Source organism: Ahaetulla prasina, chromosome 1 (assembly GCF_028640845.1).
Source record: "Ahaetulla prasina isolate Xishuangbanna chromosome 1, ASM2864084v1, whole genome shotgun sequence".
Taxonomy (NCBI): Eukaryota; Metazoa; Chordata; class Lepidosauria; order Squamata; family Colubridae; genus Ahaetulla; species Ahaetulla prasina.
Window position 1 is genome coordinate 183,348,747 of NC_080539.1, and position 16,686 is coordinate 183,365,432.

The 16,686-nt window shown below is 36.8% G+C and overlaps 1 protein-coding gene across 2 annotated transcripts in view; it reads left to right on the forward strand.

The window, feature by feature from the left end:
* COL4A2 (collagen type IV alpha 2 chain) overlaps positions 1-14,144 on the forward strand; it is a 217,425-nt gene extending 203,281 nt beyond the window's left edge. For both annotated transcript variants that reach the window (XM_058184419.1, XM_058184418.1), the window contains exons 39-48: positions 616-687; positions 1,990-2,115; positions 4,127-4,243; positions 5,647-5,808; positions 5,900-5,998; positions 6,548-6,694; positions 7,425-7,541; positions 9,045-9,236; positions 10,457-10,743; positions 13,226-14,144. In XM_058184419.1, the coding sequence (XP_058040402.1) occupies positions 616-687; positions 1,990-2,115; positions 4,127-4,243; positions 5,647-5,808; positions 5,900-5,998; positions 6,548-6,694; positions 7,425-7,541; positions 9,045-9,236; positions 10,457-10,743; positions 13,226-13,480 (1,574 nt within the window). In that variant the 3' untranslated portion in view covers positions 13,481-14,144. The remainder of the gene's footprint in view (positions 1-615; positions 688-1,989; positions 2,116-4,126; positions 4,244-5,646; positions 5,809-5,899; positions 5,999-6,547; positions 6,695-7,424; positions 7,542-9,044; positions 9,237-10,456; positions 10,744-13,225) is intronic.
* Positions 14,145-16,686: the final 2,542 nt, after the last annotated feature.

Below are 16,686 nucleotides of genomic sequence, written 5' to 3' on the forward strand. Positions count from 1 at the left end.
ATAGGCTACATTCAGTGGCAACTTCTCTTTCTGTGTTTCATATGTGTTTAAAAAATACTGTCAACCCTGTGGAATTTTTGGAAGTCTGAAAGGATGGGCTAGGTTTTAAGAATCCATTCCATTGGTGAAAGCTTTGTAAGGACCAGAACAGGAAAAGTCAGAAGAAAAGAACCTGAAGTCTAGTAATAGGCATCATCTTGACCGAAGTGTCAAACATTCCTTCTACTGAGATATCAGTGGCTGTCAGTCCATTATGATACATGGGCTGAAAAAGATATGAGATTTGAATCTGGGTCTGCTGTAGCTGCTTTTCTTTGACGTTAAGGGCTTTTTAAATATTTGCAATAATCTGACTGTGAGTGTTCTTGTCAGGCTTCACCCGTATTCAAAATTAAATTTATGCAACTAGCTTTTTCTTGCATTTTCCTGCATTTGGCTCAATAATGTGTGCTTCAGCTTCTGCTAACAATGGTATTTCAATAGCATAAGGGTTATAACATTTGTCTAGCCTACAAAATTTTATCAATTTGAAACTCAGCAGAAATTTTCAAAGAATTCTGTATTATATTTTTCTTAAGTCTGTAAATAATACTGATTTTGCTGTATTTTTGGAAGGTGTGCATGGGCTCAGAGGACTTCCTGGATTAGATGGTTTGCCAGGTTCTAAAGGCTTGTCAGGATCACCAGGTATGTTCCAGTTTTGAGATGGTCTGACCTATATTGTGAAACCTGACTTTTCTTATGAATAAGTGATATCCAACTTGAAATCAAAGGAACAACACTTCCCCCCCACCCCAAGTATCAGGCTTCTAGCTATAGATCCAGCTTTAAAAGTGGTAAATTTGGATCTATAGACACTTGCAAAGTTTTATAGTTGTCATTAGCTTCATTAATTTCCTCAGTAGCAAGGGGCGATTTTTACTGGATAAAGCTATTGTTATAGTTTATATCAATAATCCTACTGACTGATGTCCTAAAAATATTTCATTTTGATTACTGCAATGTGGGAAGCAGTCCAGAAGCTTCCAAGTACAAAATGTAACAGCTGGAACACTGACTGTAATGAGTGTTATGATTATATTATACTGTTGGTACATCATTTTCATTATTTTCCATTTAATTTCTGGATCCAATTTAAAGTGCTAATGTGGAAAACTCTTTGTTATTGGGGGCTATAACATCTGAGAAAGCACTTCTAATTCAGATCATATCTGAGAGTGCCATGCTGAGATATTTGAAAGTAAACCTCTTCAGCAATGGAAACCCACAAAGGTTAAACGACAGTTTTGTCTTTTTAGTGTTAGGCCAAAATTTTCTCCTTGATCTTAGAATAGAATAGAGCTGGAAGGGCCCTTGGAGATCTTCTAGTCCAGCCCCCTGCTCAAGCAGGAGACCTTATACCATTTCAGACAAGTGGCTTTCCAGTCTCTTTTTAAAAATCTGCAGTGATGAAGCGGCCACAATTTCTGAAGGCAAGCTGTTTGGTTTATTGTCCTCATTGTTAGGAATTTTCTCCTTAATTTCAGGTTGCTTCTCTCCTTGATTAGTTTCCAATCATTGTTTCTTGTCCTGCCCTCTGGTTCTTTGGAGAATAAATTGACCCCCTCCTCTTTGTGGCAGCCTCTCAAATACTAAAATACTGCTATAATGTCCCCCCCCCCACAGTCCTTCTTTTCTCTAGACTAGCCATATCCAAATCCTGCAACCATTCTTCATATGTTTTAGTCTCCAGGCCTTTGATCATCTTAGTTATTTTAATGCAACATGTTTTTTTAATATGGGTTTTATTTGTGTTCCAGTGGATGTTTGAGAATTTTTTGCTATATAGTGACTCACAAATTTTGAAATATGAAAACTCCATATTATTATGTCTTACATTTCTGTGGTTAGCATGTAAGACTTCTTCATTTAGAAGCTGGATAATTAATATTGCCATATTTAGAAAAGTGTTATGCTCAATATAGAATTTTCCATTTTTTTCCATAACAGGTCCAGATGGATATGGCATATCAGGTTTTCTAGGTGTTTTGGGTGAGAAGGGTATAGAAGGAGACCCAAGCCCCATTGAAGGCAGCAGAGGACCTCCTGGTCAGAAGGGGCAAAGAGGGGATCCAGGTTAGTTTATTAGCCTCACAATTAATAAAATACTTTCATTTTTTAAAGAAACAAAACATTTATTCTAAATTTCATGTCAGAAAGTACAGTTCAGATTTACACAGAAATCTGAATTTTTTATAAATACATTGCAAATTTAACAGCTGTAAGAACCATTTAGCTCATATTATATCCAGTTGTGTTTATTTAAAGACTACACAGGTTATTTTTTTCCCTAAACATCTGTGCATCTTACACAACATTAAAATAGTTTTATTTTAACGACTCAAATTTGTATTTTCTAGAATTGAATACTATACTTACTAACATTTGCTAGCTTTTACAAATTCCCAGCAAACCTCATCTCACCTAAGAGTAACCCTGTGTCAGTCTGTATGCTTAGAGGCTTTTTGTTACAACATACAGCCCTGTAATTTGGTATAGTAGGAAGGAATAGTTCTTTTTTCACTTTATACCTGAGTGCTTGACTTTCTGGCATAGCTGACTGCAACCATTTTCAGACGAAATATTTCAAAATGGCAAGTTGTTTTCTTTAGTTATAATACACCTCCTAAACCTTTGACAATGTGTTTATTTTATTAACTAGTACAAGTAGTCCTCAACTTACAGCCATTTATTTAGGGATTGTTTGAAGTTAATGACAGAACTGAAAAAAATGCCTTCCGATTCCAGTTCTTGCACTTACATTTGTTGCAACCTCCCTGCAGTCACATCACAATCTGGGCCCTGGGCAAACAGCACGGATTTATGATGACTGCAGCATCCTGGGGCCACCTACAACCTTCCTAAATGACTTCCAGCAAGCAAACTCAGTGGGGAAAGCTAGATTCACTTAACAATCGCATGCTTCATTTAACAACTGTGGTGATTCACTTAGCAACCATGGCAAAATCAGGTGCAACTCACTTAACAGCTGTCTTGCCTAGTAATGGAAATTCTAGTCCCAATTGTGGTTGTAAATTGAGGATTACCTATAGTTATCCAGAACAGTAGTTATCAACTTAAGATATCTGCATTGCTGACTTAGCAATTGAGAGTTTCAATAGTGCAAGGAAAAGGAAAAGCACAACAAAAAGAACATTATTTATCAACCAAAACCATTGAGCCTAAGATATCTCACCACCTCTGCTGTTTTTTTCCTGATGTATTTAAAGCTACTGTTTTTTTTAAACTGTTGCTTTGTTTGACTGTTGACCACCACAAATCTAATAATATTTTTTCTCTCTTCATGACCTATCCTCAAAACTAAAAAAATTTTTACAAGAGAAAAGTCTCATCCAAAGTGCTACTTGGATGGGAAGGCATCTTCTGCCACTCTGAATGGCAGACTAAAAAACCACTATGTCATTCCTGCCCTTCAGTCCCAACTTGCTATAGCAAAGAATAGTCTGGTAGAAGAGAGAAGAATTCCCTTTGTTTCATAAGCCAGGTCTCCATGATAATATGTCAGGTTAGTTCTTCTATCCAGGAAAACAATGGATAAGTTCAGGTTAGGGATTTATCTGCAATAAAGATTCTGCAATAAAGGTTCTAATGTAGCCTATCTCACTAATTCATTTGCTAGAGTCTTCTGAAAATGGAAGCTGAACAAAAGTTTAAGGATGATTTTCTGTCTGGCTTTGGTGTGACAGCAAGGAAAAGCGGCTGGCCATGGCTCTTCCCTCTTTCCCATACAATAGCCAGGTTGCAGCCTCCCACTGTATCTCTCCTGCCAGTGATTACATCATTTCCAGGCTGTTTTGCATGCCATACTTTTTTTCTTAATTTTCCCCATTTTCTTGATGCATCCCTTCATGTGGGATAGGAAGAACTACTTGCCCTTCCTACTGTATTTACTAATCATTCTCCCAAATCTATCTTAGAATGAATTTCCATTTCAGTTTAGATATCCAGTTCTTCTATCTTCTCACTGGCATCATCCAGCTGTCTTTCAGTCCTTTATCCTCCCCCTTTTTTCAAAGCCTGCATCTACAGTGTATCTAATATTTGTTCCTTCATTTCTGACTGGCAGGATGGCGAGGTTCAGCTGGTGCTCCTGGACCAGATGGAAGACAAGGATTTCCTGGAGTCTCCAATATATCTGGTATACCTGGCGATGTGGGTTCACCTGGTTTTGATGGAGTACCAGGTAATGCAACACTACCATATATATATTCAATGGTTATATATGAACTATAGTCCTATTCAAACACAACATGAAAATAGCTACAAAGTTCAGAAAAGGAGATCACTCATTTTAAGAATTACTGGATGTTACTTTGAGTCATTGTAACTATTTGGATTTGTTGCAGTTTATTTAGCCTTTCTTCACCATAAAAACTAAATAGGCAAAATGGTAATTAAGAATAATTAAATATAAATTCTTAATTAAGGTTTAATCCATAGGTCATGCCCCCCCTTCATATCAGGTGAATTCACATAGGATTAGCAGTGTAATTATAGTTGTAATCTGTAAAACCTGTAATCTGTAATCTGTAAAAGCTGATAAATTAGTGCTATCAATTAAAAAGCATGATTTAAAAAACTACTTAGAAAATGTTTTGTAGAGTGGGAAAATGTGGGAGGGTTACTTTAATAACATTCCAGGTTTGAGGCAAGGCAACTGAACTCTGAAATTCTCATGCAAAATAGCAGTTCAGAAGTATGGCATGTAATTACGCAATTAATTAGAGACACACAAATAGAACTTATTATACTAAGCCAAAAGTTTGGGTTTGGATTTGGTTAGCAAGTTCTGTGAGTGTAACCTTCATAAACCATAAACTATGGTTTATGATTTAGTATTATTTGTGAACCAGGCTGTTAGGGCTTCTTCAGTTAAGCATGTTAAAATTAATATAGCCAATTTGTTAGTAGATCCACAGCGCCAAATATTAAGCTTATGCATTTTCCTTCTTTGCATGTTATAATTAACATATTACAAGATCCAAAATAAAAGTTTCGAATGCTGGTTTTTAGTGGTATTTTGGAGTGCAAGCAAAAGATCATCTAGTCATAATTTTTGAAATGTCTAATGAAATGATAAAAAGTAAACAAAATGACCTAGGAAATTAGTTAATCCAAGCTGGCCCATTTTGACATAGTAGTAAATTATTTTTAGGGAAGATAATCAGAGTACTTCTTTCTGACCACTACTATAGTTACTTTTCCATGCATACAAAGGTTATGTTTTAAATGATGCAATTGAAGCAAACTCCCATTAACCCATTACAATAACTTTTACAATACAATTGGGTTACTATGAGTGGGATATGATCAGGGCTGCTCCAGACAAGCAGCCATCTTTGTCTGAATGCAAACTATTGGAAAGGTGGTTAGCAAGCTGTGGAAATAATATAACCACCACCACCCCACCACCACCCTCCCAGCAACCGAATAGTTCGGTACCATTGTGGATGAAATTAGAAACATTTTAACCATCCCCATCCATGTTTCACTCAGGACCAATCTAAAAGCAATCAAGGATAGTCAGATTTGGTGTCACAACCTTTCCCTTCAATGAACATTCTGAATTCTACTTACCTTTTGAAGGTTACCCCGGACCTCCAGGGACTCCAGGCACAGCTGGCTCATTTGCCTTGAAAGGAGATGTGGGATCAATAGGTGTAGCTGGAGAAGATGGTCTAAAAGGAATAAGAGGAGCCCAGGGCCCAGATGGAAGACCTGGAATATCAGGCTTGGCTGGAGCAAAAGGTATGATGGGAAAACTCAGTGTGGAGAATATAAATTAGGCTACCTAGTCAGATGTGTAATAACCCATGCCTGCCATTGTTTTGCTTTGAAGGATATAAAGGTGAACAAGGAGTCATGGGCTTTGTTGGCCAAACAGGAATTTCTGGAGACTTTGGTCCCATAGGACCTAAAGGAGATAGAGGCCCCCCTGGTAAGTAGATTGATTCGGTATTCTAACTTCCACAATTCCTACATTTAAACCAACATTGATTCCACTGAGTTTTATCATTGCTTTATCCTGAATGTTTACAGTTTTAATTTTTAACAGCATTTTCAGTAATAATTTACATACTCCTAAAATTGCACTGATGTCTCCCTCTCTTTGTAATAAGAGAGCACCTATTGGTAATATTTATAGTTGTAAGGAATATAGAACATATTGGCTCTGTAGCTCATCAAACCTATTTACAGGACTGGCTTCCCATGAGTCAAGAGGCATTTTTTTTCTCTCAGGTGATAGATTCATTAGAATAGATGGGTGGTAAAATAAGGTAACTGGAATAAAAATGGAGCAGTTTGTGCATATAAACAACTGCTAACAACATGGGATAAATATTTAGTATCATTTGAGTTGGGCAGCTATACGAATTTCTTAAATTGATTAATGTATTTATTTTAAAAATTGCATAGGCATTCAACTGGTGCAAGTAGAAAAATCTATCTGCAAAATCAATGATTTGTTTGGATTTTTAATTTTTAGGTTTTCAGGGACCTCCAGGTTCCCCCGGATTGCCACCTTTACTTCCTAAACTGGTTGCTGAGCAAGGGACACCAGGCGCCCATGGAAAAATAGGCCCCCAGGGCCCTCCAGGTGAAATGGGTCCTCATGGTCCCCCAGGAGATCCAGGTAGGAGGTTACTACCAAAAATAATGGTGTTCATGGGTTCTGAAGCTATTTATTTTTCAAATAAAGACCGAATAATACTTATTTCAAAGGGATAGTTGAGGCACCTGAAAATATTGAGGGAGATTAAATTGTTATATATATCAGTCTGTCAGCAACACAAATACAGGGATTTAATGCTTTACTAGTACATTTTGTATCTGTCCCTGCTGCAATGACTTTACAAGCACATATTCTAGAGTGAAAAAATACATCCTTTGTTTAAGGCAATATGGGCTCCCACTGTGTTTCCCTTGAGAAAAGGTCCAGTTCTTTTAGTGCAGAACTTTAATGTTATTTGGTAGAAAATGTAAAGCTGCAACAACACAGCTCCTGTTCTATGGCAGCCCTCCTGCCCTTCCCTGTTCCTGCCCTATAAATTGTCTTCTTCAGATGAAATCTTTGGATAATTATATTCTCATTCAGAAATGATAATCCAGTGTGCTGGTCATGACATTTCTCATATATTTGATTTTACTACTTCTGCTGAGGGCACAGTGACCTGATCCTGCTTTAGTTTCCCCTCATAGGATCTTACTAATAGCTTTGCTATACAAAGCAGCATGAATTATCTGTGAGCAACATACACCTTCCATTATTTAAAGATCCTGAGTGGATTTAATACTTATTACCATAGCAACTTTGTAATAAAATGTCATAGTCAATTGTTCTGTTTAATAACCTTACTTTTAAGGTTTTAGAGGCCCGATAGGTAAACCAGGAGCACAAGGAGGAGGAGGTATAGCTGCATCTCCAGGCTTCAGAGGTGATCAAGGAGGACAAGGACTGCACGGCCCAGCAGGCTTTGAAGGTAAATCCTAAAGTTCTTCTCTTTTTTGTATCTTCTCAGACATTCATCTAATTCTGCATCCAATCTATTCATATATATTTCCCCAGTTAAATTAATGCAGGATTGCAACTGCAGTAGGTCAGTTGAATGTGTGTACATGAGTAATGGGATTCAAATCCCATCACTACCGTTTCGCTCGTGGGTGTGTGCGTGTTTGTGTGTGTGCACGAAACGTCTGCGCATGCGCAGAGACATCCAGGTGGGTGGGCAGAGCCTCCCGCCACAGCCACTACCGGTTCGCCCAATCAGGGGCGAACTGGTAACAACCCACCACTGGTGTACATGTGAATGTGAGCCAAAATAATCTAAAGAAAAAATATAGGGTTTTTTTTAAAGATAAGGCACTTAAGCAACCATTATTTGAAAGATTCACCTAAGAGGGCATAAATTTGGAATAGACATTCCATGCCTTTCTCACACAAGAAATAATTCAGATGGTGTTACCTACTTTTTTTAAATAAATGTGTTTATTAAAATTTATTTTTAAATAGTGAACTATTATTGGAAAAAATGATATTATGGACTGATATTTTGCTTCATGTGATCTTATCAGTTTTTTAGATTACTATTATTAAAAGAGTGTTAAAACAAACCTTTCAGATGAAATAGTGAGCCTGGCAGATCCTACTGAAGAAACAGAGAGAGGTTGCCTGCTTCTATATAACAGCTTGATATCTAAACCAACTTTTTGTTGGCATTTTTAACTTTTAAGCATGGTATGCAAATAATATCTAAGGGTTGCAGAAATGAAGAGAGTGGTTCATCCCATAGTAGAGCTTCATCTTTCTCAGATATTCGGGAGTATGTATTTATGAGTACCACTACATGCCCAATGTTGTCAACCTCAAAGACTGCCTGATCACCACAACCAGTGCAAAAAGAGCAAAAAGAACCTGCATTTCCTTCCAACAACCAATAAAAAAGCACATATTTTTCCTTCCACAACATCTCTGTATTTGCTGTTATTTTAAGGACACTTCCTTTATCCTTTGGAGAGAAGCATAGAGAGATGACTGTGTAACGCCCATGTATATAACAAGCTTTGGCACCAATCTTGGTGCTTAATAACATACCTTGCATGGTCTGATCATTTAAATATATTATTTGAACAAAATACATGAAACAGATGTTGGAATGCTACAAAGCACAATGCATTTCTAAGAATGTCATAAAAGTCCCATTGGGTGGGAAGGATCTCCAGGGAAAGGGTTAGTTTCCTTGTACAAATGGGAGCTTTGTGACCTCATGCTCTGAGGACTCCAAATGGGTTCCCAGCCAGAAAAAGAGACCGGAGAAGTACTTTTTGGTAACTGCTACACAATGCCAGAAGCGGCACAAATAAATTCAGTTGAATAGCTGTGGATTCTTTTCTACTTTTTCAGCAGTAAATAAGTCACCATGATTTTCTTAGACTGTGGGTGGCAATACCTTTAAAAACAACATCCTGCCTTTATATTTCTCTAGGTGCAGCAGGTGTTCCTGGTACTCCTGGACTGCAAGGTATGCCAGGCCGCAGTGTTAACATAGGTTATCTTCTTGTGAAGCACAGCCAATCTACTCAAGAGCCAATGTGTCCAGAGGGCATGAACCAACTTTGGAGTGGCTACAGTTTATTGTACTTTGAAGGACAAGACAAAGCACATAACCAGGATCTCGGTATGCATTTTAGCCACTTAGTAAATTATACATTGTAATTTTTTAAATAGCATTTCAATAAATAGCAAACAATCAGAATAGTTTATTCATTGTCAGATAACATAATAGAAATTGTGTACCAAATTGGTACTGTGGTTTTACAATGGTATAAACTTATCACAGACCATTTCAGCAGATGCATGGATTATTATCCTGAAAGAAGAAGAGTATTTCTACTATGGCTGGGCCAATATTAAACATCTGACAGGCAAACAGAGAAAACGAAACAAATGTAAGAGGCTCCAAAGGTGATAGTATTTATTCATAACATACTGTAGTTCTTGAACTTGAGGCAAAAATTCAAGTAATTAAAGACATCTACACCAGACTTACAATCAGGTCTTCTGGAGGATACTGCTGACTGTCTCAAAATAATGTACCAGCAAAATCCATGCAAAGGCTAACAACTATTATCAGTGCTATCACTATTATAGCATTACTGTCGCCATACTACTTATTGTTACTGTACTTCAACATAAAACATAAAATCATAGGGCTGGAAGGGCCTCTGGAGGTTTTGTAGTCCAATCCTCTGCTCCCCTGATCCTTCTCTTTGATAGGCTAGACATACGTAGCTCTCTCAACTGTTCATCATATGATTTAGCCTCCAGACCCTTTATCATCTTTGTTGCTCTTCTTTCCACACTTTCTAAGGTCTCAGCATCTTTTATGTATCATGGTGACCAGAACTGCATGCCGTATTCTAAGTGTAGCCCCACTAATGCAGTATAAAGCAGCATTATTGCTACTCAGGATCTTGATACTGTTCCTTTGTTCATATAGCACAGGAATGCATTGGCTTTTTCAGCAATTGCAGCTGGCTCATACTTAAGTGGTGATTCACTAAGACTTTAGATCTTTTTCACCTGTTGAGCCAGGTACCATCTATTCTGTACCTATGTATTTGGTTTTCCCTGCCTAAGTCTAGAACCTTACTGAAAACTAATACTAGAAAAATGAAAAAAAAAATATCCTGGGGGTGGAAGCATTCTGGCACTTTGCTAAATTCTCAAATATATTAACATTTCCCCTTTCCAATCGTTCACAGGGAAGTTTCTGAAATATTTCAGAACTTCATAAGTACCTACTAGTTTGGAAGACAGCCTTTATTGTTTTAAACTTTCAGAACAAAGTACACCTGGAGATACATTGGTGATTATTCTCTGTATTTATTCCTGTAGGCCTGGCTGGGTCATGTTTGGCTCGATTCAGCACTATGCCTTTCCTTTACTGCAATCCGGGGGATGTCTGCTACTATGCAAGTCGTAATGATAAATCCTACTGGCTCTCAACCACAGCCTCTCTTCCAATGATGCCTGTGGCAGAAGAAGAAATCAGACCTTATATCAGTCGCTGTTCTGTCTGTGAAGCTCCTGCTCTTGCCATTGCTATTCACAGTCAAGATATTACTATTCCTCACTGTCCTGAAGGATGGCGAAGTTTATGGATTGGGTATTCTTTCCTTATGGTATGTGTTTCTTTTGCTGATTGGGGTACAAATTCAGAATGCTTTTAAAATTATATTTATCTCCTGTTTTATGTAAGGTTATTTATTTATTTAATTGCAAATCTGGCTGGCTAACATGGGATTAAAAGTAAGAACAAAAACTAACAACAATAGAAACAACCGCCACTAGGTGGATATTTACAGCTCTGATAGGCAGGCCTGTAGCCATTTGTCAGGCCCAAAACCATGAATATCACTTAATAATAATAATAACAGAGTTGGAAGGGACCTTGGAGGTCTTCTAGTCCAACCCCCTGCCCAGGCAGGAAAGCCTACACCACTTCAGACAAATGGTTATCCAACATCTTCTTAAAAATTTCCAGTGTTGGAGCATTCACAACTTCTGCAGGCAAGTTGTTCCACTGTCCATTAATTGTTCTAACTGTCAGGAAATTTCTCCTTAGTTCTAGGTTGCTTCTCTCCTTGATTAGTTTCCACCCATTGCTTCTTGTTCTTCCCTCGGGTGCTTTGGAGAATAGTTTGACTCCCTCTTCTTTATGGCAACCCCTGAGGTATTGGAACACTGCTATCATGTCTCCCCTAGTCCTTCTTTTCATTAAACTAGACATACCGAGTTCCTGCAACCGTTCTTCATATGTTTTAGCCTCCAGTCGCCTAATCATCTTTGTTGCTCTTCTCTGCACTCTTTCTAGAGTCTCAGCATCTTTTTTACATCATGGTGACCAAAACTGAATGCAATATTCCAAATGTGGCCTTACCAAGGCATTATAAAGTGGCACTAACACTTCACGTGATCTTGATTCTATCCCTCTGTTTATGCAGCCCAGAACTGTGTTGGCTTTTTTGGCAGCTGCAGCATATTGCTGGCTCATATTTAAATGATTGTCCACTAAGGGCTCCAAGACCCCTCTCACAGTTACTACTATTGAGCAAGGTACCACATATACGGTACCTGTGCAGTTTAGGCAGTTTTTTTGCCTAAATGTAGAATCTTACTTTTTTCACTTGATGGTTCTTCCAAGCTAACTTCTTTATTGTTTCACCCCTATAGAGGAACTGTTGCCAGATTGAGGACTCTGCTGTCTGCAACTACAATATACTCTGTGAACTATTATTGAGAGCCCGTCTTTACCCTCTTTCTTTCACGTATACAGTAGCAGCATCTAAAATGCTGCTCTTACTTCCCTGGAATACACCATCTCCCTGCTGGGAATCCACCTCCTCAGTACATTGTATCAATTCATCCTCTTCCATATAAATAGGCTAGATTCACAGTTTCCTTTCTCATGGTTTACAGGTAGTCCTCAACTTACAACCAAAACTGAACCCAAAATGTATGTTGCTAAGTGAGAAATTTGTTAAGTGAATCAGTGCAGTTGTTAAATTAGTAACACAGTTTTTAAGAGAATCTGGTTTCCCCATTGACTTTGTCAGAAGGTTGCAGAAGGTGGTCACATGACCCCAGGACATTGCATCCGTCATAAATGTGAGTCAGTTGTCAAGCATCCTAATGTAAATAACATGACCATGCAATGGTCGTGTCAAAAATAGTTATCACTTTTTTCAGTGCTATTGTAACTTCGCACGGTCACTAAGTGAGCTGTTGTAAGTTGAAGACTACCTGTATTGTCTACAGTTAACCAGGTTCACATAGAATACTTAAGCTCTAACTTATGGTTTAGGGTCAGGGTTAGAATTGCATGTCATGCTAAATCATGAATTGCACAAATCATTTTTCTCTCTTCTTGCTTCCCATACTATATAGCTTTTTACTCTTCCACCTGGAGATTTAACCCTTCCCATCTCAGTGATAAATCCTCTTCCAAATGTAACGTTGACATTTTTCAAAAGCTTTCATTTATACCTATGGGTTTAAAAATAAAGAGACTATGGGGCAAATATGAAATCCATAAATTTATGATCCTACTTAATTTTCTGTTTATTTTTCTGGTTTATTCACCCTTTTAAGAAGTAAAAATATTGGCACAATATCATCAGGGTTCCAAGCATTTAGATTACATTTGAAAAACATACAGGTCCATAATTTTGCCATATTAATTTATTAAAGCATATATACTAAATATTTAAGGTATGATTTGATTGTTTATTTGTTCCCTATGACTATCATTAAGTGTTGTACCTTTTGATTCTTGATGAATATATCTTTTCTTTTATGTACACTGAGAGCGTATGCACCAAGACAAATTGCTTGTGTGTCCAGTCACACTTGGCCAATAATTATTCTGTTCTGTTCTGTTCTATTCTATTCTATTTGCACTTCAATTACATTTATTCATTCATTCATTCATTCAATTTCCATAGCCCCACATCTCAGTGTTGTAGTTGATTATCTTTTTGATCATACAATGGTTTATTTAGATATAATTTCAGACATCATAATAAATTCTTATTTTTTTGATCACCACTACCTGTTATGTACTTTTCTATTATATTTGAATTGTTGTTATCTGGTTTCTTCTAGCACACTGCAGCTGGTGCGGAAGGAGGAGGGCAGTCACTGGTTTCTCCAGGTAGCTGCCTGGAAGACTTCAGAGCCACACCATTCATTGAATGCAATGGTGCTCGGGGGACCTGTCACTACTTTGCAAACAAATACAGTTTTTGGCTTACCACCATTGACCATCAATTTCAACACTCACCTTCTTCAGATACTCTCAAGGCTGGACTCATCCGAACACATATAAGCAGATGCCAAGTGTGTATGAAAAATTTGTAAAATAAACAACCCCCCTCCAAAAAAGAAATGTCACTTCAAAGTGTCATGGATTAGATTTTGTTGGTGCTTATTTAACTTATTACCTCAACATTTGAACACCATTGTTATCTGGAAGAACAAACACTGCAAGTACATATAACCTAACAATTGTTCAGCCTTTGTTCATGTAATTGTGAGTTTGCTTTTATATGCTGCAAATAATAGTCTGTTATGGGAATAAAACAATAGACAAAGTTTCATTATTAAATACACTTGCTGTCATTTAAGTCTGATTTACTTTCAAATGATATTTATCTTTTTTTTGATGTATTACTGAACACTACTAACTCTTAGTCATTGAGTATTAAATAAATATTTAAACACAAATGCAAACTATGTTAGAATTTAGGATTTTAAACTGTATTTAGCAAACTCATATTGTTAAAATGCAAGTGCCATTTCAACATCCTCAAAACAGTCAAAAATAAGCTGTATGCTTGCTCTAAGGGAATCCTGTTTTAGCTGAGATCTTTGGTTACAAATCCAACAGAACTACATTTTTTTATGACTGAAGGAAACATGAATGGAATATACTTTTGTTATATTTCAAGGCCTTTATTTTTATACACTGTTACTTTATTAAACATCCTAATTATTTCAAAAGTCTGGAGAGAATGAACAATAAGCTTTATGTGTCACTTGACTTTTTTTGAATGCAATCTTGTATTATTCTATGCAATATCCTCAATGGATAAACATAGCCCATTAGACCTGTATTCACTTATCTTAATATTACTTTAGTAGGGCTTGGAGATAAACTATGGCCTTTTATATGTTTATATTCTAGCTGGGTTGATGAGAAATTGTGGTTTGGAATCCATATCTGAAGGTACTTTGCCTATTTAGGCAAATACTACTTTGCCTAATTCTGTTCAGCCATTGGTGGGTATCACAGAATATGTCATAATAATCCCATAATTTCAGGAATAGCACAAAAGGAAGGTGTTTAGAAAATTATGCCTTGCAGCTTCTCCAACTGCAATTATAACTACAGTCAAGAATCACCCCACTAGAGTGTACCATTTAATAAGATTTGTGAGTGTCCACACTTAGTGTGACATTTGTCATTCTTCCCAATATAAGGATGATAAGAGAGACTCAATTAGTATCACCTTCTTGGGAGGGAATTGAGTTACAGAAAAGGCATCTCTGCCCAGAAAGAATTAGGACTGTGCCTGGGAAAGTGAGAAATACACTTTTCTCATAGCAGTGCAATACCAAAGCTGTGATTATGTGCATACTTAACTGTACAAATGAAGCTCAACTGGCTTCCAAGTAAACATATTGTTGAGTAAATCAGTTTCTATCCCCAATTCCTTCACCAGTATGGACAAGCAGATGAAAAGGAGGCAGAATCTCAATGCTGCAAGTGGCAACAACCCTCTTTGAGTGGCAGGTATAGGGCAGCTGCCCAGACTAATCTGTAATTGGGCACTTAGGACTTCCCACTGTTCCCCGGAGTGTTTCCTTCCCAAACCAAATCCTGAATAAGAAATGTTCAAATTTCCTTTCATGTACTTCCTCCTTTGTACTTAGGATCAGTGTTTTATTTTGTGTGATAAAAGTATTAACTTTTTGTTATTGAATTGGTACGGGTTTTATAAGACATGACTTAAATCCTAAAAAAAGAAAAAGAATCCCATATAAAGAAGCAACTCATATATGAAGTAACTAGAAAGGGACAGGAGAATCCAAGGAGTTCTTATTTAAAAGGCCCTGGCATTCCCAACTGTCTAGTAACTGTAGCAGCACAGAGGCTGCATTGGAAATGTGCATATCTAAAGCATTACCCTTACATACAGAGTGTGTAATCACACTTTCAAATCAATTTAAATTCTTCATACTTAAGGAAATTCTGTTGATCTATTTCTTACATATCTGATAAAGACTGAAAATGTTTCAGAATTAGAAGGGCACTATGAAGATTTAAAGGCCCAATTATTTTTAATGGATTTCCAGGCCGCCTCTTTCAGTTTCCTCCCAATTCTCATTTACTATTAAAATCTATTTCCTCCAAGGATGAGCTCAGCACTGTTGTTTCCTGCCAGAACTCAGTTCTAAAATAAATACCATAATAATGTACCATATCTGGGATTCAGAGACAAAATATATAATCTAGGCATACTTTAGCCCATAATCTCTAGTTTTATAAATTATTGTCACAAAAATGTAATTAGTAAATTTTATTGCTAATGTAAATAGTCTAAAAAATAGGCAGAGGTAAAGAGCTGTTTTGTGTCAATAAGACTGTTTGATCAGCCTCATAGTAATTTCTTTCACATTCAGAAAATGTGGAGACAACTTCAGATATTTAGAAAAAGAAACTTCCTAACAGAAAAATTCAAGCTGATATTTTTATATAATTCCCCAACAGCACTGAAAATCACTATCACCGATACAGTTGTCACTGATTACAACCAAATTACTTAAATAATTTTGATTCTCTAACAATCAAGTTTCGTTATATTGCAATCATCTCCATAACAAAACACATCCATTTCCTTCCCTGTCCTCACCCACTTTTACAAATTAATGTTCCCCCTAGCCATGTACTCATATCCACTTTTATGACTCTATTAATTATTCATAATTTAACCCAAAAATGCTTAAATAATTTCACTAGAACCTCATCTACTAATAACCAAAAAAATTTACTCTTACTGATTTAGAATATAAATAATTCATCAACTCCCTGGAATTTCAAAGATTGAAGCTAATAGTACAATTAATTATAAACATTAGTCCCAATACCACCAATTCACCACTGAGTTCAGATCAACCTAAACTGCAGACTACTTTGTGGATTACTTTAGGTGCATTTTGTTATAGGAGAAATGGGAATACATTTTTTGCCTAACAACAAATGTCTGGGTTATATTGATAGTGACTCTATATTGATAGTGATTCAATCCCATTCTATTGATCTGACTTTCCTTTTTGGTCTGGCTCCCGTGGCCCACAACCATGCAATTAATGAGGAGGGAGAAAAGGGAAGAATTACTTTGCTACAATTCTTTATTTTGCTGAAAAAATATGATGTGAAATGGCTGATCAACATCTACCTCCTTCCTGAAATCTATTTCTTCATTTATAAATTTCTCTTTACTACATAGTGAATGCCACATATCAAAAGATTCTTGCCAAAACAAATACTAAAGATTCATCTG